Source organism: Bos taurus, chromosome 5, assembly GCF_002263795.3.
Source record: "Bos taurus isolate L1 Dominette 01449 registration number 42190680 breed Hereford chromosome 5, ARS-UCD2.0, whole genome shotgun sequence".
Classification (NCBI taxonomy): Eukaryota; Metazoa; Chordata; class Mammalia; order Artiodactyla; family Bovidae; genus Bos; species Bos taurus.
Window position 1 is genome coordinate 119,508,905 of NC_037332.1, and position 18,727 is coordinate 119,527,631.

Here is an 18,727-nt window from a genome sequence, read left to right on the forward strand (position 1 = left end):
TGTTTTTTAACTAGGTGATAAACTGATTTTAAAAACCCAAGAGTACAACGGACACGTGATTGAGTACATCGGCTACGTGGTTGAGGTGAGAGGCCGCTGCTAATCAGTCCATGTGGGGCCGGCCCAGCAGACCGCTCTCAGAGGTGACCCACCTGCCTCGGGGGCGGGGGAGGGGGCCCCTGGGTGTTGACGGCATTTTAGAAAAATCAGGGATCAAGTGAATATTTAAGTAAGTGTGATGCATGAAGAGAATTTTGTAACTGAAGAAATCCTATCACTTTCAGCCATGAACAGCGTGCTTACCTGTTATCACGTGGATATCAGGGTATCACATAGGTATCACGTGGAAGGCTTGCATTTACTCAGATTTGAGTGTTCTGAATGTGTCCCAGAGGGTAGACTGGTCATGCCCCTAAGGGCCACTCTGTGGACTAAATCCTCAGCAGAAGCAGGGCCAGAGTTGTCAGGGGTGAGACCCCCATGGCCCTACCCCCAGGCTGGTTGGGGGAACGACCAGCACCACAAGCTGGAGAGTCCAGAGCTGAAGCTGCAAGTGCCGGCCTCAGGGTGTGAGGGCGCCCCTGCTGATCCTCCTGCAGGACCGTCCATGGAGCTGCCGCTCCTGAGTGCTGGGCTTCCAGGCGAAGCTAGGGCTGTCTTGGGTCTCAATCCATTGCTTCACTCAGTTCTCTGGAACTCCTTGGCCGGCGCCATGGCCTGGGTACCTTGAAGACACCAGGGCCCTCGAGGGCCCCCAGATGGTGTGGCAGGTGGCACGGTGCTTCTGGGAACCTCCTTGGGCTGCGCTGGCACTGGCCTCCCCCCCTCGGCCGCCACCTCAGAGGGCCTGCCCGTCTGGGGGAACACGCAGAGCACTTCCCTCTTCTCCCGGACTCTAGCTCTCTAAGCACGCCCTATTGTGTTCCCTTGTGTTACCCTGTGCTTGCTTATCTTGGTCTTGCCAGGTTTTTTTGTTTCATGGCTTTTGAAGTTTCTGTAAATGACAGTGTCAGTACTTGATGTCCTGGGGACCTCGATCTGCTGACGACTGTGCAGGTCAACCCTCACTGTTTGTGGTTTGATTCCTTGTCTGCTTGATGGTCTTTGATTACAGATTTATTTCCATTTGTCTTAACTTGTGGGAAAACTGGGGACCTGGTGCCTGCATTTGCTTCTGTCAAGAGCAGGGGCACAGTTAGCCTCATGTCACAGCCCCCAGCTCTTGGGAGAGACTCCGCTGCCTGCTGCTTCTGTCCTCTCAGCTCCTCCTCAGCTCGGGGTTTTCCATCCTGCTCATCTCGGATTGTTATGTAGGATCTAGCTTTGGCTGGAGGGTCCCTAAATTGTTCCCTGTCCCGCTGGAAGGGAGTTTCGGAATGTTGTCTATGAGGCACTTTTGTGGTCAGCATACCCTGCTGTTAGTGCTCACTCACTTGTCTGCTTTGGAGGTGGCAGCCTGTCTCCAGCATGCGCTGTCTGAGCCCTAAGGAGAGTGCACTGGGGGAGGAGTCAGCGGGTGTGCTAGCGGGGCTGGCGGGGCAGCGGCATGCTGACGGAGTCTTTTCAGTATTTTTCCACACATTTGAGATACCAGATTTTAGCTCTGATCTATAGGATGGATTTTGATGTCGAGTTGTGACTATGGGTAGAGGATTGTCTAAAGCAAACATAAAGATGAGAAGTAAAATATTTTTCTTTTTAGATTCATGAAGAAGATGTAACTCTTAAACTTAATCCAGAATTTGAACAAGCATATAACTTTGAACCAATGGATGTGGAATTTACATACAACAGGTAATGCTTCAGGGACTCTCCCTGCTGGGAGCGGGGCTTCTCCGCTTCGCTCGGCCCCTTGACGCCTCAGCGGCGGCACGGGTGCTGCAGCTGGTGCTCCCGCCCCTCTGTGTGGTCAGTGCACATTTGTAACAGACCGAGCTGCAAACATATGTACATCCGTTCCTTCTTGGACCTGAAGGGAGAATCTGCACGCTCGGTCACCACCGCCACTGCTCCCTCTCACCCCTTGTCACGTGTCACCAACCACCTCTTCCCTTCCTCCACCAAGCCCCCCACCGTTAGCCGGGATTTTGTGTTTCTCTTCGCTTTTTAAAAGAATAGTCTATGTCTGTGCACATGCGCACGTGCACGCACGCACACAGGAAGGTGTGTGTTGGCTGTAGCTGCTCTGCACTTGCAGCCTGTGGCCTCTGGAGTTGTGTGTGCACCGACGTGAGGTTCACATGCCGGGTCCTTGGCACGCTTGTGCCCCGTGTGTTCTGCCCCATCTGTGTGCCAGCTGCTCTGCTGTGGATGCCCACTCCCTCCTCATGTACACACACTCCCGCAGGTTTCCTTGGCTGCACACTTAGGATGGGGGTCGCAGTTGGGGCTGTTCATGCTCCAGTGCTGCACACGGTGCGAGGAGCGACCCCCAAGGTCACCCTCCCGAAACCTGGTTTCCGGAAACGTCGGAATTGGTGCCAGCCTTGTAGGTGTCTTCTGTTTCCTCTATGGTCGTGAGGTGTGTTTCTCTGATCATGTCTGAGGTTAGCGATCTCCCTGTTTGTTGGCCGTAAAGTTCTTTCATCTGTGAAATGCTTGCTCATGTCTTTCATTGAGTAATTTGATTTTTATTATTTGTCAGAGTTCTCGCTATATTCTTTATATAGACCTTTCTTAGATTCATGCACTACAGATAACTTCTGTGAGTTTGTTACTTGATTTCTCATTTCTTAAAGTATCTTTTGAGTAACAAAAGGTGGTAGTTTTTATAGTGAAATGTACCTGAGCTTTTGTACATTAGTGCTTTTCGTGTCTGGTCTTCCCTGGTGGCTCAGTTGTAAAGAATCTACCTGCAAATGGAGAAGATGCAGTTTTGATCCTTGGGTCGGGAAGATCCCCTGGAGGAGAGAATGGCAACCCACTCCAGTATTGTTGCCTGGGAGATTTCATGGGCAGAGAAGCCTGGCAGGCTGCAGTCCATGGGGTCACAGAGTCAGACAAGACTGTGCTACTGAGCACGCACGCGTGCTTTTCACATCTGATGTAAGAGCGCTCAGTGTTTGGAATGCAGCCAGATGGAAACGTCTTGAGGCTGAATGGATGGTGCAGATGTGGAGTTGGCCTCTTGAGGGGTGTTTGCCTGTAAAAGCAGAAAAGACAGGACAAAGAGGCCAGTGAGTGAGGAGGCGCCCAGCGTCCAGGGCCCTCCCTTGTTTGTGTGCTGACCAGGAGCACGAGTGACTGGTGGGGACACGGCTCTGCACGCAGTCTGGAGGCCATGGTCCCTGGGGCAGGGGCACCTCCTTCTCGCTGCTGAGCTGGCACCGCAGGCGGGATGCTGGTGAGTGGCAGTGTCTGAGGGCTTGTTGCTCTGAAACAGGAGGCGGGACGCTCACAGAGGAAGGAGAGGATGTGGATCTGAGTGAGGGGGCGGGCTGGGGGGCAGAGGCAACATAGCTGCAGCTCGTGTAAGAGGAAGCCGACTGAGGGACACAGACGGGAGGGTGGGTGGGGGCGCTGTCGGATCTGAGCCCAGGAGAGAGAAGGAGCAGGAAGCTGCTCAGAACCCTAGGCGGCTTCTTGACTCAGCATCGTCCGGGTGGGGTGCGAAGAGGGCCGGGCACCGCCATAGGTGAGTGAGAAAGCCCGGGGGCACTTCTCTGCAGAGAGGTTCTGCTCGCCCCAGGTAAGTTTTTGTTTCCTTCTTTTTGTTGTTCTTTTCCCCCCTTTTTTATTCTTTTATCTATTTTCTTTTGGTTTATTTCTTCTTTTTTTTCTCCCAGATAATTTTTTGATGATTTACATTAAGTTACTGCTCCAAAGAAGAGCAATGTCAAAGAATGTTCAAACTACTGTACAGTTGCACTCGTTTCGCAAAATCCTTCAAGCTAGGCTTCAGCAGTATATGAACCGACAACTTCCAAGATGTACAAGCTGGGTTTCAGAGAGGCAAAGGAAACAGAGATCAAATTGCAGATATTCGTTGGATCCTGGAGAAAGCAAGGGAGTTGAAGAAAAAATCTGTTTCTTTGACTACACTAAAACCTTTGACTCTGTGGATTATAATAAACTGTGGAATATTCCTAAAGAGATGGGAATACCAGACTACCTTACCTGTCTCCTGAGAAACCTCTGTACAGGTCAAAAAGCAACAGTTAGAACCAGACATGGAACAATAGACTAGTTCAAAATTGGGAAAGGAGTACGTCAAGGCTATATATTGTCGCCCTGCTTTATTTAACTTGTATGAAGAGTACATCATACGAAATGCAGGACTGGAAGAATCACAAGCTGGAATCAAGATTGCCAGCAGAAATACCAACAACCTTAGATATGCAGATGATACCTCTCTAATGGCAGAGAATAAAGAGAAACTAAAGAGTCTCTTGATGAGTGTGAAGGAGGAGAGTGAAAAAACTGGCTTGAAACTCAACATTCAAAAAACTAAGATTGTGGCATCCTGTCCCATCACTTCATGGCAAGTTCAGTTCAGTTCAGTCCCTCATTCGTGTCTGACTCTTTGCGACTCCATGGTCTGCAGCACACCAGGCCTCCCTGTCCATCACCAACTCCCAGATCTTGCTCAAACTCATGTCCTTCAAGTCAGTGATGCCATCCCACCATCTCATCCTCTGTCACCCCTTCTCCTCCTGCCTTCAGTCTTTCCCAGCATCAGGGTCTTTTCCAGTGAGCCAGTTCTTCACATCAGGTGGCCAAAGTATTGGAGTTTCAGCCTCAGCATCAGTCCTTCCAATGAATATTCAGGACTGATTTCCTTTGGGATTCACTGGTTTGATCTCCTTGCAGTCCAAGGGACTCTCAAGAATCTTCTCCAACACACAGTTCAAAAGCATTAATTCTTTGGTGCTCAGCTTTCTTTATAGTCCCAGCTCTCACATCCATACATGACCACTGGAAAAACCATAGCTTTGACTAGACAGACTTGTCAGTAGAGTTAACATCTCTGCTCTTTATTTTTTTATTTTTTATTTTTTTTTACTACCTACTAGGTAACTTTATTGAAAGTATCTTGCATTCATGACGGATGCTTTCTGGGTTATGCCACACATTTTAACATTCAAGGTTAAATTATTTTCTACATGCAAGTAGTATGAATAGTTTTCCCCACATGGGATCACTGATTATAGAAAGATGACACACCATATAGGCTATCTTTTTTAACTGAAAAGCTAGCAAACTAATTATTATATCTCCTCCCAAACCACTGACTGAGTAGTAACTGAGCCTTCAAAGCTGAGAGAATTAAAAATGCAAAAATAAGCCCTCAGACCCAATTAAGGAAGCCCTGCTACATACAGGCTAATGAATACCAGGGGTACTTACTCCTCCAGGAAGATTAAAGACACTCTGATAACCCCACTCAAAGCATTTACCTCAAGTAGCCTTTATCCAGTTTCCAGTTGAATAAAGATAATACGTTGTTAAATTCTATTTCAGAAGGTTTTTTGCAAGTTGCTTTATTTACAACGCCAACTTTAAAAGTCACTGAACTAAAATTAACTGGACAATAAACTAGGCAGAAATTGCTTTACAAAAAGGGAAAGCCCAAAATGCCACTTTCTATAGGGAACCCACAGTTCAATTTTATTCAGAGCAAAGAAAAGAAACTTTCAATCACACTAGAAGAAACTGGGCCTTAAGTTTAGGAACTGTACTGAAACTACACATGCAATGAGGACAACATTCTGCTGATACAATTCACTTGCTGCTGCATTTGTTGACTCTTTTTCTAATATTAACAATTATAAACAAAGCAGTGCAACTAGTATTTGGAATAATCCTTACAGTGTTACAGCGTTAGACACGAAATTTCACTTCTCCTCACACCACTGGTTCTCTTTGCGTACCTGGGCTTCCTCTTCTTCAGTAAAATCATTTTTGATATTGAATGTCTTTCTAATCTCCTCAGGAGTTTTGCCCTTGATCATATTAGCAACAGTCTTGCGGGTAACATCAAATAAAACCTTTGATGTCTAAGTAGTTTGCTGCCGATAGAAGTTCAAAGAGTGTCCCTTGGTCAACTTTCAGGAATTCTTGATCCCAAACAGGTATATCATCTGTTCGTTTTTCTTTGTTCTCATCATCCTCAGGAGGAGGAGGATCATCCTTGTGGTGGGTGCACCACTGAATGACCTTTTTCAATATTGCTGCATTAACATTTGGCAAGGGGACTGGATCATCATCTCCTTCATCATCCATTCCCAAATCTTCCAATATAGTCTTGATGGTCACAGATTGTTTTGCAATTTCAGCATCAACTTTGAATATCTCTCCATCAGAACTCTGCAACTTAATTGAAGGCATGATGTTAGGTCTCAAGGAGATGGCGGGCCGGAGGCTGAAGTGAGCAGGGCAACGTCGTCAAACAGCAACACTGAGAAGCGGAGAACAAGGCCACTACAGCCACATCTCTGCTCTTTAATATGCTATCTATGTTGGTCATAACTTTCCTTCCAAGGAGCAAGCGTCTTTTAATTTCATGGCTACTGTCACCATCTGCAGTGATTTTGGAGCCCAAGAAAATAGTCTGTCACTGTTTCCATTGTTTCACCATCTATTTGCCATGAAGTGATGCCACGATCTTAGTTTTCTGAATGTTGAGTTTAAGCCAACTTTTTCACTCTCTTTCACTTTCATCAAGAGGCCTTATAGTTCCTCTTTGCTTTCTGCCATAAGGGTAGTGTCATCTGTATATCTGAGGTTATTGATATTTCTCCCAGCAATCTTGATTCCTCCAGCTTGAGTTTCATCCAGCCCAGCATTTGTCATGATGTACTCTGCAGGTAAGTTAAACAAGCAGAGTGACAATATACAGCCTTGATGTACTCCTTTCCCAATTTTGAACCAGTCTCTTGTTCCATGTCCAGTTCTAACTGTTGCTTCTTGACCTGCATACAGATTTCTCAGGAGGCAGGTAAGGTCCAGAAAGAATGAAGAGATGGAGCCAGAGCAAAAACAAAGCCCAGTTTTGGATGTGACTGGTGATAGAAGTAAAGTCTGATGCTCTAAAGAACAGTATTGCAGGGGGAGCCGGATGTCCCGCCGGCCCTGCCGGACAGCGGGGAGACTAGGGCTCCAGCGGAGGAGCAGCCGCGACCCCACACGGCGGCTCCTTCCCCTGGCTGCCCGGCCCGGGCTCCCCCATACCGAGAGCCACCGTGGGGCGGCCCCACCACGGCCCCCTACAGCCTCGAGACACTAAAAGGCAGCACCATCCTGGGCACCCGGAACTTGAAAGGACTGAGTTGCTGCCTTTTCGGGAGGCTCCCTAGCTGCGACGTGTGCCTGGAGCATCCTTTGGTGTCTCGCTACCACACCGTGCTGCAGCACAGGGTGTCCGGCCTCGATGCAGAAGGCGATGGCCACGGGCCTGGCTTCTATCTCTACGATTTGGGAAGCACCCACGGCACTTTTCTTAACAAAACCCGCATCCCACCCGCACCTATTGTCGGGTCCACGTCGGACATGTTCTTCGCTTTGGAGGCAGCACCTGGCTCTTTCTTCTTCAGGGACCAGAGGAGGATCGAGAGGCAGAATCCGAGTTGACAGTAACGCAGCTGAAGGAACTGCGCAAGCAGCAACAAATGATGTTGGAAAAGAAGATGCTGGGAGAAGACTCAGATGAAGAAGAGGAAATGGATACCGCTGAAAGAGAAATACTAGTAGTCAGGACGATGAAATGGGCTGCACCTGGGGAATGGGAGAAGATGCTGTAGAGGATGAGGCTGAAGAGAACCCCATTGTCTTAGAGTTTCAACAAGAAAGGGAGGCTTTTTATATAAAGGATCCAAAAAAGGCTCTCCAAGGTTTTTTTGACCGAGAAGGAGAAGAATTAGAATATGAATTTGATGAACAGGGTCATAGCACTTGGCTCTGCAGGGTGAGATTACCTGTGGATGATTCAACTGGAAAACAGCTAGTGGCAGAGGCCATTCACTCAGGAAAGAAAAAAGAAGCAGTGATTCAGTGTTCACTGGAAGCTTGTCGAATCCTCGATACTTTGGGATTGCTGCAGCAGGAGGTGGTATCTCGGAAAAGGAAAGCCAAGAACTGGGAAGATGAAGACTTTTATGACAGTGATGATGACACATTTCTTGATCGGACTGGCCTGGTTGAAAAGAAGCATCTGAATCGAATGAAGAAGGCTGGGAAGGTTGACGAGAAGCCAGAGACCTTCGAATCACTGGTTGCAAAGTTAAATGATACTGAAAAGGAACTCTCTGAAATTTCTGAGAGACTGAAAGCCTCCAGCAAAGCTCTGTCAGAGTCTCCGTCTCAGGACTCTTTAGATGCGTTCATGTCAGAAATGAAGTCAGGGAGTGCATTAGATGGTGTGTCCCGGAAGAAACTTCACTTGAGAACTTTTGAACTGAGAAAAGAACAGCAGAGACTTAAAGGGTTGATAAAGATTGTAAAGCCAGCAGAGATTCCAGAACTAAAAAAAATTGAAAGTCAGGCTACAGATGGAGAAAACAAAGCTAAAAAGCTCACATTGCCTCTCTTTGGTGCCATGAAAGGAGGAAGCAAATTCAAATTAAAAACGGGAACAGTAGGGAAGATACCCCCCAAGCGTCCAGAACTCCCTCCAGCTCTAATGAGAATGAAGGATGAGCGTGAAGTAGAGGAGGAGGAAGAGGAGGAGGAAGAGGAAGAGGAGAAAAAAGGAGGAGCATGAAAAGAAGAAAATGGAGGCTGGAAGCAGTAGGCTGCAGCAGGAGACAGAACCGGAAGAAGCAGCGCAGGAGACGAGTCCTCCCGCAGACTTCACGTGTTCTAAAGAAACAAACCATGAAAACATGTCTCAACTCGGCCAAGTGGAGCAGAATAAAGATCGCCAAGAGATGAGTGAAGCAGCTGCATCGTGTGAGGAGCCCTCAGCATCGAAGAATGAGAATGAGAAAAGCAGAGATAAATTCAAGAAAAAGAAAGCTCCTGGTCCAGGCAAAGTTCCACTGATACTTTCCTCCAAATATCCAGAAGATGACCCAGATTACTGTGTGTGGGTCCCACCTGAAGGCCAAAGTGGAGATGGCAGGACCCATCTTAATGACAAGTATGGGTATTGATTGCTTCTGAATCTTAAAGGAAGACCTTGTGGACCATGTGACATGGGATATTTAGGATAATATATCAAGTTGAATGTCCAGAGAAGGAATTCAGATGCTCATTTGTAAAATCTGGTGACTGGCATTTTCTTCTGTACTCCTAGCTTCCTAAATTTACCTACCTATTTGATTCTCTTGAATTTGATATTTATGTTTAAAAGTGTTTGTGTATGTATGTAAAAAGGAACCATATATTTTGAGAATTAGTAAAGTGAGAGACATGAGTCTATTAAAGTAAGAAGCTGAAAGAAAAAAAAAAAAAGAACAGTATTGCATAGGAACCTCGAATGTTAGATCCATGAATCAAGGTAAATTGGAAGTGGTCAAACAGGAGATGGCAAGAGTGAACATTGACATTTTAGGAATCAGTGAACTAAAAAGAATTGGAATGGGCTAATTTAACACAGATGATCATTATATATACTACTGTGGGCAGGAATCCCTTAGAAGAAATGGAGTAGCCATCATAGACAACAGAAGAGTCCAAAATGCAGTACTTAGGTGCACTCTCAAAAACAACAGAAGGATCTGTGTTCATTTCCAAGGCAAATCATTCATTATCACAGTAATCCAAGTCTGTGCCCCAACCACTAATGCTGAAGCTGAAGTTGAACAGTTCTATGAAGATCTACAAGACTTTCTAGGACTAACACCCCCCCAAAAATGTGCTTTTCATCATAGGGGACTGGAATGCAGAAGTAGGAAGTCAAGAGATACTTGGAGTAACAGGCAAGTTTGGCCTCGGAGTACAAAATGAAGCAGGGCGAAGGCTAACAGAGTTTTGCCAAGAGAATGACCTGGTCGTAGCAAACACCCTTTTCCAGTAACAATAGAGAAGACTCTACACATGGACATCACCAGATGATCAATACCGAAATTAGATTGATTATATTCTTTGCAGCCAAAGATGGAGAAACTGTATAGTCAGCAAAAACAAGATCAGGAGCTGACTGTGGCTCAGATCATGAACTCCTTATTGCCAACTTCAGACTGAAATTGAAGAAAGTAGGGAAAACCACTAGGCCATTCAGGTATGACCTAAATCAAATCCCTTACAATTATACACTGGAGGTGAGAAATAGATTCAGTGGATTAGATCTGATACAGTGCCTGAAGAACTAGGGACGGAGGTTCGTGACGTTGTACAGGAGGCAGGGATCAAGACCATCCCCAAGAAAAAGAAATGCAGAAAGGCAAAGTGGATGTCTAAGGAGGCATTACAAATAGCTGTGAAAAGAAGAGAAGCTAAAGGCAAAAGAGAAAAGGAAAGATATACCCATCTGAATGCAGAGTTCCAAAGAATAGCAAGGAGAGATAAGACAGCCTTCCTCAAGTGATCACTGCACAGAAATACAGGAAAACAATAGAATGGGAAAGACTAGAGATCCCTTCAAGAAAATTAGAGCTACCAAGGGAACATTTCATGCAAAGATGGGAACAATAAAGGACAGAAATGGTATGGACCTAATAGAAGCAGAAGATATTAAGAAGAGGTAGCAAGAATACACCCAAGAACTATACAAAAAAGGTCTTCATGACCCAGGTAACTACGATGGCGTGATCACTCACCTAGAGCCAGACATCCTGGAATGTGATGTCAGCGGGCCTTAGGAAGCATCACTACGAACAAAGCTAGTGGAGGTGATGGAATTCCAGTTGAGCTATTTCGAGTCCTAAAAGATGATGCTGTGGAAGTGCTGCACTCAGTATGCAAGCAAATTTGGGAAACTCAGCAGTGGCCACAGGACTGGAAAAAGTCAGTTTTCATTCCAGTCGGAAAGAAAGGCAATGGCAAAGAATGTTCAAACTACCGCACAATTGCACTCATCTCACGTGCTAGCAAAGTAATGCTCAGTATTCTCCAAGTGAGGTTTCAACAGTACATGAACTGAGAACTTCCATATGTTCAAGCTGGATTTAGAAAAGGCAGAGAAACCAGAGATCAACTTGCCGACATCTGTTGGATCATGGAAAAAGCAAGAGAGTTCCAGAAAAGCATCTACTTCTGCTTTATTTACTACTTCAAAGCCTTTGACTGCGTGGATCACAACAAACTGTGGAAAATTCTTAAAGAGGTGGGAATACCAGACCACCTTTCCTGTCTCCTGAGAAATCTGTATGCAGGTCAGGAAGCAACAGTTAGAACTGGACATGGAACCACAGACTGGTTCCACATAGGAAAAGGAGTACGTCAAAGCTGTATATTGTCACCCTGCTTATTTAACTTATATGCAGAGTACATCATGAGAAACGCTGGATGAAACACAATCTGGAATCAAGATTGCCAGGAGAAATATCAATAATCTCAGATACACAGATCATACTACCCTTATGGCAGAGAGCAAAGAGGAACTGAAGAGCCTCTTGATGAAAGTGAAAGAGGAGAGAGAAAAAGTTGGCTTAAATCTCAACATTGAGAAAACGATGATCATGGCATCCGGTCCCATCACTTCATGGCAAATAGATGGGGAAACAGTGTCAGATTTTAGGGCAGGGAAGCCTGGTATGCTGCAGTCCATGGGTTTGCAAGGAGTTGGACATAACTTAGCGACTGAACAACAGCAACAAATTAAGTTACTCAAAATTAGATCATTTCACACTTCAGAAAATCTGTATTTCCTACTTGTTTGAAAAATGAGAGGATGGACGACACGGCAGTGAAGCACGTGAGACAGAACCAGGAGGCCAGGCCTCTCAATGAGCAGATGGTCCCTCCTTATGCTCCTTTGCAAGTATTTTTCCTCCTTAAAAAAGTAGGTTTACTGAGATACAATGGTCATAAAATGTTATGCCAGTTTAAAGTGTACAGTTTCATGATTTTGATGTTTGGATGCCCATTGGATCCGTCCTCACAGTGAAGACCGCGCTGGGTCTGGCTCCGCAGGCATTTTCTGGTGCCCCGTCGTGACTTGTCTGTGCACCAGTGCCCAGTCTCCAGAGGCTCGTTTTCATTTCATAGAATTTACGTTAATTGCAAACATATAGGACCTACTCTTTTTTGCCTGGCGTCTTTCTCTCAGCTAATTATCTTGAGATTCAGCCTTACTTTTGCATGAATTCATTCCTTTTTATGAGTAATATTGCCTTATAAGATCATACCCTAGCTCACTAATTCAGGCACCTGTGGTTGGACGCTAGCTTGTTTGCTGATCGTGGCCGTCACAGATGAAGCTGCTGTGAGCATCATGCCTGAGGGTCCGTATGGACAGGTGTTTTCCCTTCTCTTGGGTAAGCGCCTGGCAGTGCCACAGCTGTGTACAGCGGCTGGTGTACACTGGGCATCCAGAGACACTGCCAGGCCCTCCTCCAGTGGCTGCACTGCCTGTGTGCCCCCCAGCGTGTGTGAGGCTGCACTTGCCCCACTAGCTCGCAGCCCCTGGGCCGTCCGTCTTGCTGCCTGTGGCGGTATGCGCTGTGCTGCGGGGCTCCTGTGGGCTCAGCGGTCCTCGCTGTGATGACCAACACTTGCTGGCATCACGTGGCCTTGGTGAGAGCGCCTGCTCTGGTCTGTGGGTCACAGCATCCATCATGTGCTTTATTTTTGTTCATCTGGAGAATTGTTCACATATTCTCAGTGCAAGTCCTTTATGAGGTGTGTTTTTTGCAAGTGTTTTCTCAGACTGTGGCTTGTGTTCTCATTGTTTTTAGCAGTGCCTTTTGAAGAGCAGAAATTCTTAATTTTGATGACGTTCAGTTTACCAGTTTTTCTTTGATGGACAGTGGTTTCGTGACACGTTTAATAAGTCTGCCAAAGTCAAGGTCATAAGGGTTTTCTCCTGTTTTTTTCTATAATAGAAATTTTACAGCTTGAAGCTTTGTATTTATGGCTATGACCTATTTCGTTTTTACAGATGATGCAAGGTATGGGTTGACCAGGGGCAGAGGGTGTCCACCTGTCCCAGCACCGTTTGTTGAAAAGACAGACTGTCCTTTGTCCAATGAGTGACCTTGTCACCTTTTTGAAAGCCAGTTGGCCTGTGCCTGTGGATCTGCTCCTAAGCTCTCTGTTCTGCTCCACAGAACAGAGTGTGTTCGCAGCCACACCACAGAGTCTCTTCCTGGTGCCCTCGTGGTAGGTCATAGAGTCGAGGGGACAGCCTCCAGTGAGTCCCTCTTCTGCAGAATGGCACTGTCCTACATGTTGGCATTCCTTGGGGATTTTAGATTCAGCCTGTCAGTTTCTACAGAGAGCCTGTTGAGATTTTGGTCAGGATGGCATGATGGACCCTTTAGGTCCACTTCAGGGACAGTAGGCATCTTGTTTTACATGGAGCAGAGTTGATTTACAGGACTATGTTAGTCTCCACTGCACAGCAAAGTGATGAAGTCACGTATTTCTTTCAGATTCCGTTCCCATTCTAGGTTATCGCAGTACCCTTTCGGCCTCAATCCCTTGCTCATGCCCGCTCCTTCCTGCCTATTAAAGCCTTGTGTTTTGAGCAGCTCCTCACGCTCCTTTGTGTCTGCGGTTTGGGCTGCCTGACTGCCTGATTGTAATCACTTTTTGCTCTAATAAACTTAAAATTTTTAACATGCCTCAGTTTATCTTTTAACTGTTTTGAATAAATTTCATAGGAGTGAGTCTTCACCATTGGTTACTTCCCTTTAAAATTTTTTTTTATTTATTTTTGGCTGTGCTGGGCTTTGCTGCTGAGCTCAGGCTTTCTCTAGTTGGGGTGAGTGGGGGCTACTCTCGCTGTGGTGCTGCAGGCTTCTCAGTGCAGCGGCTTCTCTGTAGAGCACAGGTTTTAGGCTCAAGGGCTCAGTAGTTGTGGGGCATGGACTTAGTTGCCCCGCGGCATGTGGGGTCTTCTTGGGCCAGGAATCCAACCAGTGTCCCCTGCATTGCAAGGCAGACTCTTAACCACTGTTCCACTCGGGAAGCTGAAAGTTACTAGATTGGTGCAAACATGATTGCAGTTTCAGACTGTAAATTTTAAATCATTATGACTAGACTCAAACACATCTTTATTAGTCGAAATAGGAACCCTTACAATCAATACATGTTTGCCAGCGAGAAATAAGTTTGTTTATTCCTGTAGTGCAAAAATCCATTCTTCGGGATCTTGAACTCTTGAAAAGCATTTTCTGCTTCCTCTTGGTTGTGGAAGTGTTTTCCCTGCAAAAAGTTACCAAGATGCTTGAAGAAGACATAGTTGGTTGGCAAGAGGTCTGGTGAGAATGGCAGATGACACAAAACTTCGCAGCCCAATTCATTCAACTTTTGAAGCACTGGTTGTATGACATGTGAGGGCGTTGTCGTGGAGAATTGGGCCCTTTCTGTTGACCGGTAGCAGCTGCAGGCATTACAGTTTTTAGTGCATCTCATGCATTTGCTGAGCATACTTCTCAGCTGTAATGGTTTAGCCAGGATTTGGATCAGACGGGCAGCAGATGACAAAATAGTGACCATGACCTTTTTTGGTGCAAGTTTGGCTTTGGGAATTGCTTTGGAGCTTCTTGGTCCAGCCACTGAGCTGGTCATTGCCGGTTGTCATATAAAATCTACCTTTTGTCACATATCACAATCTGACCGGGAAATGGTTTGTTGTTGCTGTGTAGAGTAAGAAAACGACACTTCAGAACGATGATTTTGATTTTCAGTCAGCTCATAAGGCACCCACTTACCAGGTTCTTTCACCTTTCCAATTTGCTTCGAGTGCCGAACAACAATAGAGTGGTCGGCATTGAGATCTTTGGCAGCTTCTCGTGTAGTTGTAAGAGGATCAGCTTCGATGATTGTTCTCAGTTGGTCGTTGTCAACTTTGATGGCCAGCCACTGTGCTCCCCATTTTCAAGGCTCTCATCTCCTTTGTAAAACTTATTGAACCACGACTGCTCTGTACATTTGTTAACATTCCTAGACCAAGTGAGCTGTTGATGTTGTGAGTAGTCTCTGCTGCTTTATGACCCATTCTTAACTTGAATAAGAAAGTTGCTCAAATGTGCTTTTTGTCAAACATTATTTCCTTAATCTAAAATAAATATAAGTAGTAAGTCGGTAACAAAAAAGACATAAAGCGAGAAATGTTCATTAAAATGATGTATAACGTAACTGCATTTATTTGAGAATGTGTTCCAGTATCAAATGGCAAAGTTCAACAGTGCAAAACCAAAATTACTTTTTCACCAACCTAATACTTTACTACTGATGCAGCATTGTTGCTACCTTTCTGACACTTCACAGGCTCTATTTTCTTTTTTTTCTCCCTGTTCACTTTATACGTTAAAACAGAGATAGTCCCAGAAGGGAAGGCATCCCTGCGACCCTGACGCATTTGAGGTTTTCCTGGTGAACTCTGGGCACGCTGGTGGCGGCCTCACGGCTGGCGGGCTGCTGTGCTCCCAGCCGGGGCTCTGGGCGCCCGTCTGCTGAGGCGCCCGGCGCTGACCCGTGTTGCTTTCTCCTCCGCAGGACCACCAGCAGACGCTGCCACTTTGCACTTGAACAGGTCATCCACTTGGGGGCAAAAGGTACTACTTTGGGGGGATGATGGTTTTATATCTTCCTTGAGTGTTTTAGAAGCTTCCTGTAGAATTTTGTGTAAATCAGTTTCTTCAGCCGTACATTAGAAGTGAATGGAAATTCTGATAGCCGGTGTTTTTTCTATTGGGGAGGTTCAGTGTTTTCTGACAATTTCAAGTATGTAGAAATAGCACGCTTAAATTATTAACAATAAAATGATCGTACTCTGCCTCCCCATCTCAATATCACTTGTTTGTGTGCCACAATGAACAAGAAAATGGCAGGGTTGCACAGAACATGCGGTGCTGGCATTACACTGCAGCTGAGGAGCGGCCCCGGAGCAGGGAGCAGAGGGGTACACAGACATGCATGTCTTCTCTCTTCGCCTTTCTAAGCTTCTCAGTAATATTTGCCTTCTCGTGCTGTCTTGTTTTAAAAGTGTTGTTTCCAGAAGAAATCATTTTACAGCCTCCCCAGGTGACATGGAATTGGACCCATGCGCAAGACACCAAAAGGGATGGACAGTCTACCTCCAAGGTACTGCTTTGATATTTGTAAATAGATAATAGTTTCCTCTCAGTTTACTGGCGCATCAGAGGAGTATAGTGAGCGCAGTTCACAAATAACCCCACGTCGCAGTGAAAGTAAAACTAGTCACTGTGTGAAGTCTGTGTACCATTACATGTGGGCTAATGACAGCTGCAACAGAGTAAGCAGGGAAAAGGAAGGTAAGGATGTATCATGTGAGCACGTAGTTTTATTTTCTTGTTTGTTCGTTTGTTTTTATTTACCTTTTAATTTTTTAATTGAAAGCTAATTGCTTTACAGAATTTTGTGGTTTTCTATCGTTTATAAACAAGAATCAGCCATAGGCACACCCATGTCCCCTGCCTCCCATCTCCCTCCCCACCCCACCCTCCCGCCTGTTGCAGGGCCCCTGTTTGAGTTCCCTGAGTCACACAGCGAATTCCCGTTGCCTGTCTGTCTTACATATGGTATTGGGAATTTCCATGTTACTCTCTCCGTACATCTCCCCTTCTCCCTCAACTCTTCCCACTGTGTCCATAGGTTCATAGCTCTTTCTCTGAAAGAGAAATTAAGGAATCAATCCCATTCACCATTGCAACAAAAAGAATTAATATCTAGGAATAAACTTACCTAAGGTGAAAACAGACCTGTATACAGAAAACTATAAGACACTGATGAAGGAAATCAGTTCAGTCCAGTTGCTCAGTCGTGTCTGACTCTTTGCGACCCCATGAACCGCAGCACACCAGGCCTCCTGTCTGTCACCAACTCCCCGACTTCACTCAAACCCATGTCCATCGAGTCAGTGATGCCATCCAACCATCTCATCCTCTGTCGTCCCCTTCTTCTCCTGCTCTCAATCTTTCCCAGCATCAGGGTCTTTTCAGATGAATCAGTTCTTCACATCAGGTGGCCAAACGATTGGAGTTTCAGCTTCAGTATCAGTCCTTCCAATGAATATTCAGGACTGATTTCCTTTAGGATGGACTGGTTGGATCTCCTTGCAGTCCAAGGGACTCTCAAGAGTCTTCTCCAACACCACAGTTCAAAAGCATAAATTCTTCAGCACTCAGCTTTATTTACAGTCCAACTCTCACATCCATACATGACCACTGGGAAAACTGTAACTTTCACTAGACGGACCTTTGTTGGCAAAGTAATGTCTCTGCTTTTGAATATGCTGTCTAGGTTGGTCATAACTTTCCTTCCAAGGAATAAGTGTCTTTTAATTTCATGGCTGCAATCACCATCTGCAGTGATTTGGAGCCCAGAAAAATAAAGTCTGTCACTGTTTCCACCGTTTCCCTATCTATTTGCCATGAAGTGATGGGACTGGATGATGCCATGATCTTAGTTTTCTGAATGTTGAGCTTTAAGCCAACTTTTTCCACTCTCCTCTTTGTCTTTCATCAAGAGTCTCTTTAGTTCTTCTTCACTTTCCGCCATAAGGGTGGTGTCATCTGTACATCTGAGGTTATTGATATTTTTCCCGGCAATCTTGATTCCAGCTTGTGCTTCCTTCAGCCCAGCGTTTCTCATGATGTACTCTGCAGGTAAGTTAAGCAGGGTAACAATATAACGCCTTGGCGTACTCCTTTTCCTATTTGGAACCAGTCTGTGGTTCCATGTCCAGTTCTAACTGTTGCTTCCTGACCTGCATACAGATTTCTCAGGAGGCAGGTCAAGTGGTCTGGTATTCCCACCTCTTTAAGAATTTTCCACAGTTTGTTGTGATCTGAACAGTCAAAGGCTTTGGCATAGTCAATAAAGCAGAAATAGATGTTTTTCTGAAACTCTCTTGCTTTTTCAATGATCCAGCAGTTGTAGGCAATTTGATCTCTGATTCCTCTGCCTTTTCTAAAACCAGCTTAAACATGAGGAAGTTCACAGTTCACGTACTGTTGAAGCCAAGATTGGAGAATTTTGAGCATTACTTTGCTAGCGTGTGAGATGAGTGCAATTGTGCGGTAGTTTGAGCATTCTTTGGCATTGCCTTTCTTTGGGATTGGAATGAAAACTGACCTTTTCCAGTCCTGTGGCCACTGCTGAGTTTCCCAAATTTGCTTGCATATTGAGTGCAGCCCTTTCACAGCATCATCTTTTAGGATTTGAAATAGCTCAACTGGAATTCCATCACCTCCACTAGCTTTGTTCGTAGTGATGCTTCCTAAGGCCCATTGACATCACATTCCAGGATGTCTGGCTCTAGGTCAGTGATCACACCATCGTGATTATCTGGGTCGTGAAGATGTTTTTTTGAACAGTTCTTCTGTCTATTCTTGCCATCTCTTCTTAGTATCTTCTGCTTCTATTAGGTCCATACCATTTCTGTCCTTTATTGTTCCCATCTTTGCATGAAATATTCCCTTGGTATCTCTCATTTTCTTGAAGAGATCTCTAGTCTTTCCCATTCTATTGTTTTCCTGTATTTCTGTGCATTGATCACTTAGGAAGGCTTTCTTATTTCTACTTGCTATTCTTTGGAACTCTGCATTCAGATGGGTATGTCTTTCCTTTTCTCTTTTGCCTTTAGCTTCTCTTCTTTTCAGAGCTATTTGTAAGGCCTCCTCAGACAACCACTTTGCCTTTCTGCATTTCTTTTTGT

At 45.4% G+C, this 18,727-nt stretch overlaps 1 protein-coding gene and 1 pseudogene across 4 annotated transcripts in view; one reads left to right on the forward strand and one right to left on the reverse strand.

The window, feature by feature from the left end:
• MOV10L1 (Mov10 like RISC complex RNA helicase 1) overlaps positions 1 to 18,727 on the forward strand; it is a 64,347-nt gene that overhangs the window by 31,369 nt on the left and 14,251 nt on the right. For all 4 annotated transcript variants that reach the window (XM_059887221.1, XM_002687999.7, XM_024992872.2 and 1 more), the window contains exons 12-15: positions 15 to 85; positions 1,703 to 1,794; positions 15,544 to 15,602; positions 16,034 to 16,131. In XM_059887221.1, the coding sequence (XP_059743204.1) occupies positions 15 to 85; positions 1,703 to 1,794; positions 15,544 to 15,602; positions 16,034 to 16,131 (320 nt within the window). The remainder of the gene's footprint in view (positions 1 to 14; positions 86 to 1,702; positions 1,795 to 15,543; positions 15,603 to 16,033; positions 16,132 to 18,727) is intronic.
• LOC787550 (S-phase kinase-associated protein 1-like) lies at positions 5,390 to 6,342 on the reverse strand (annotated as a pseudogene).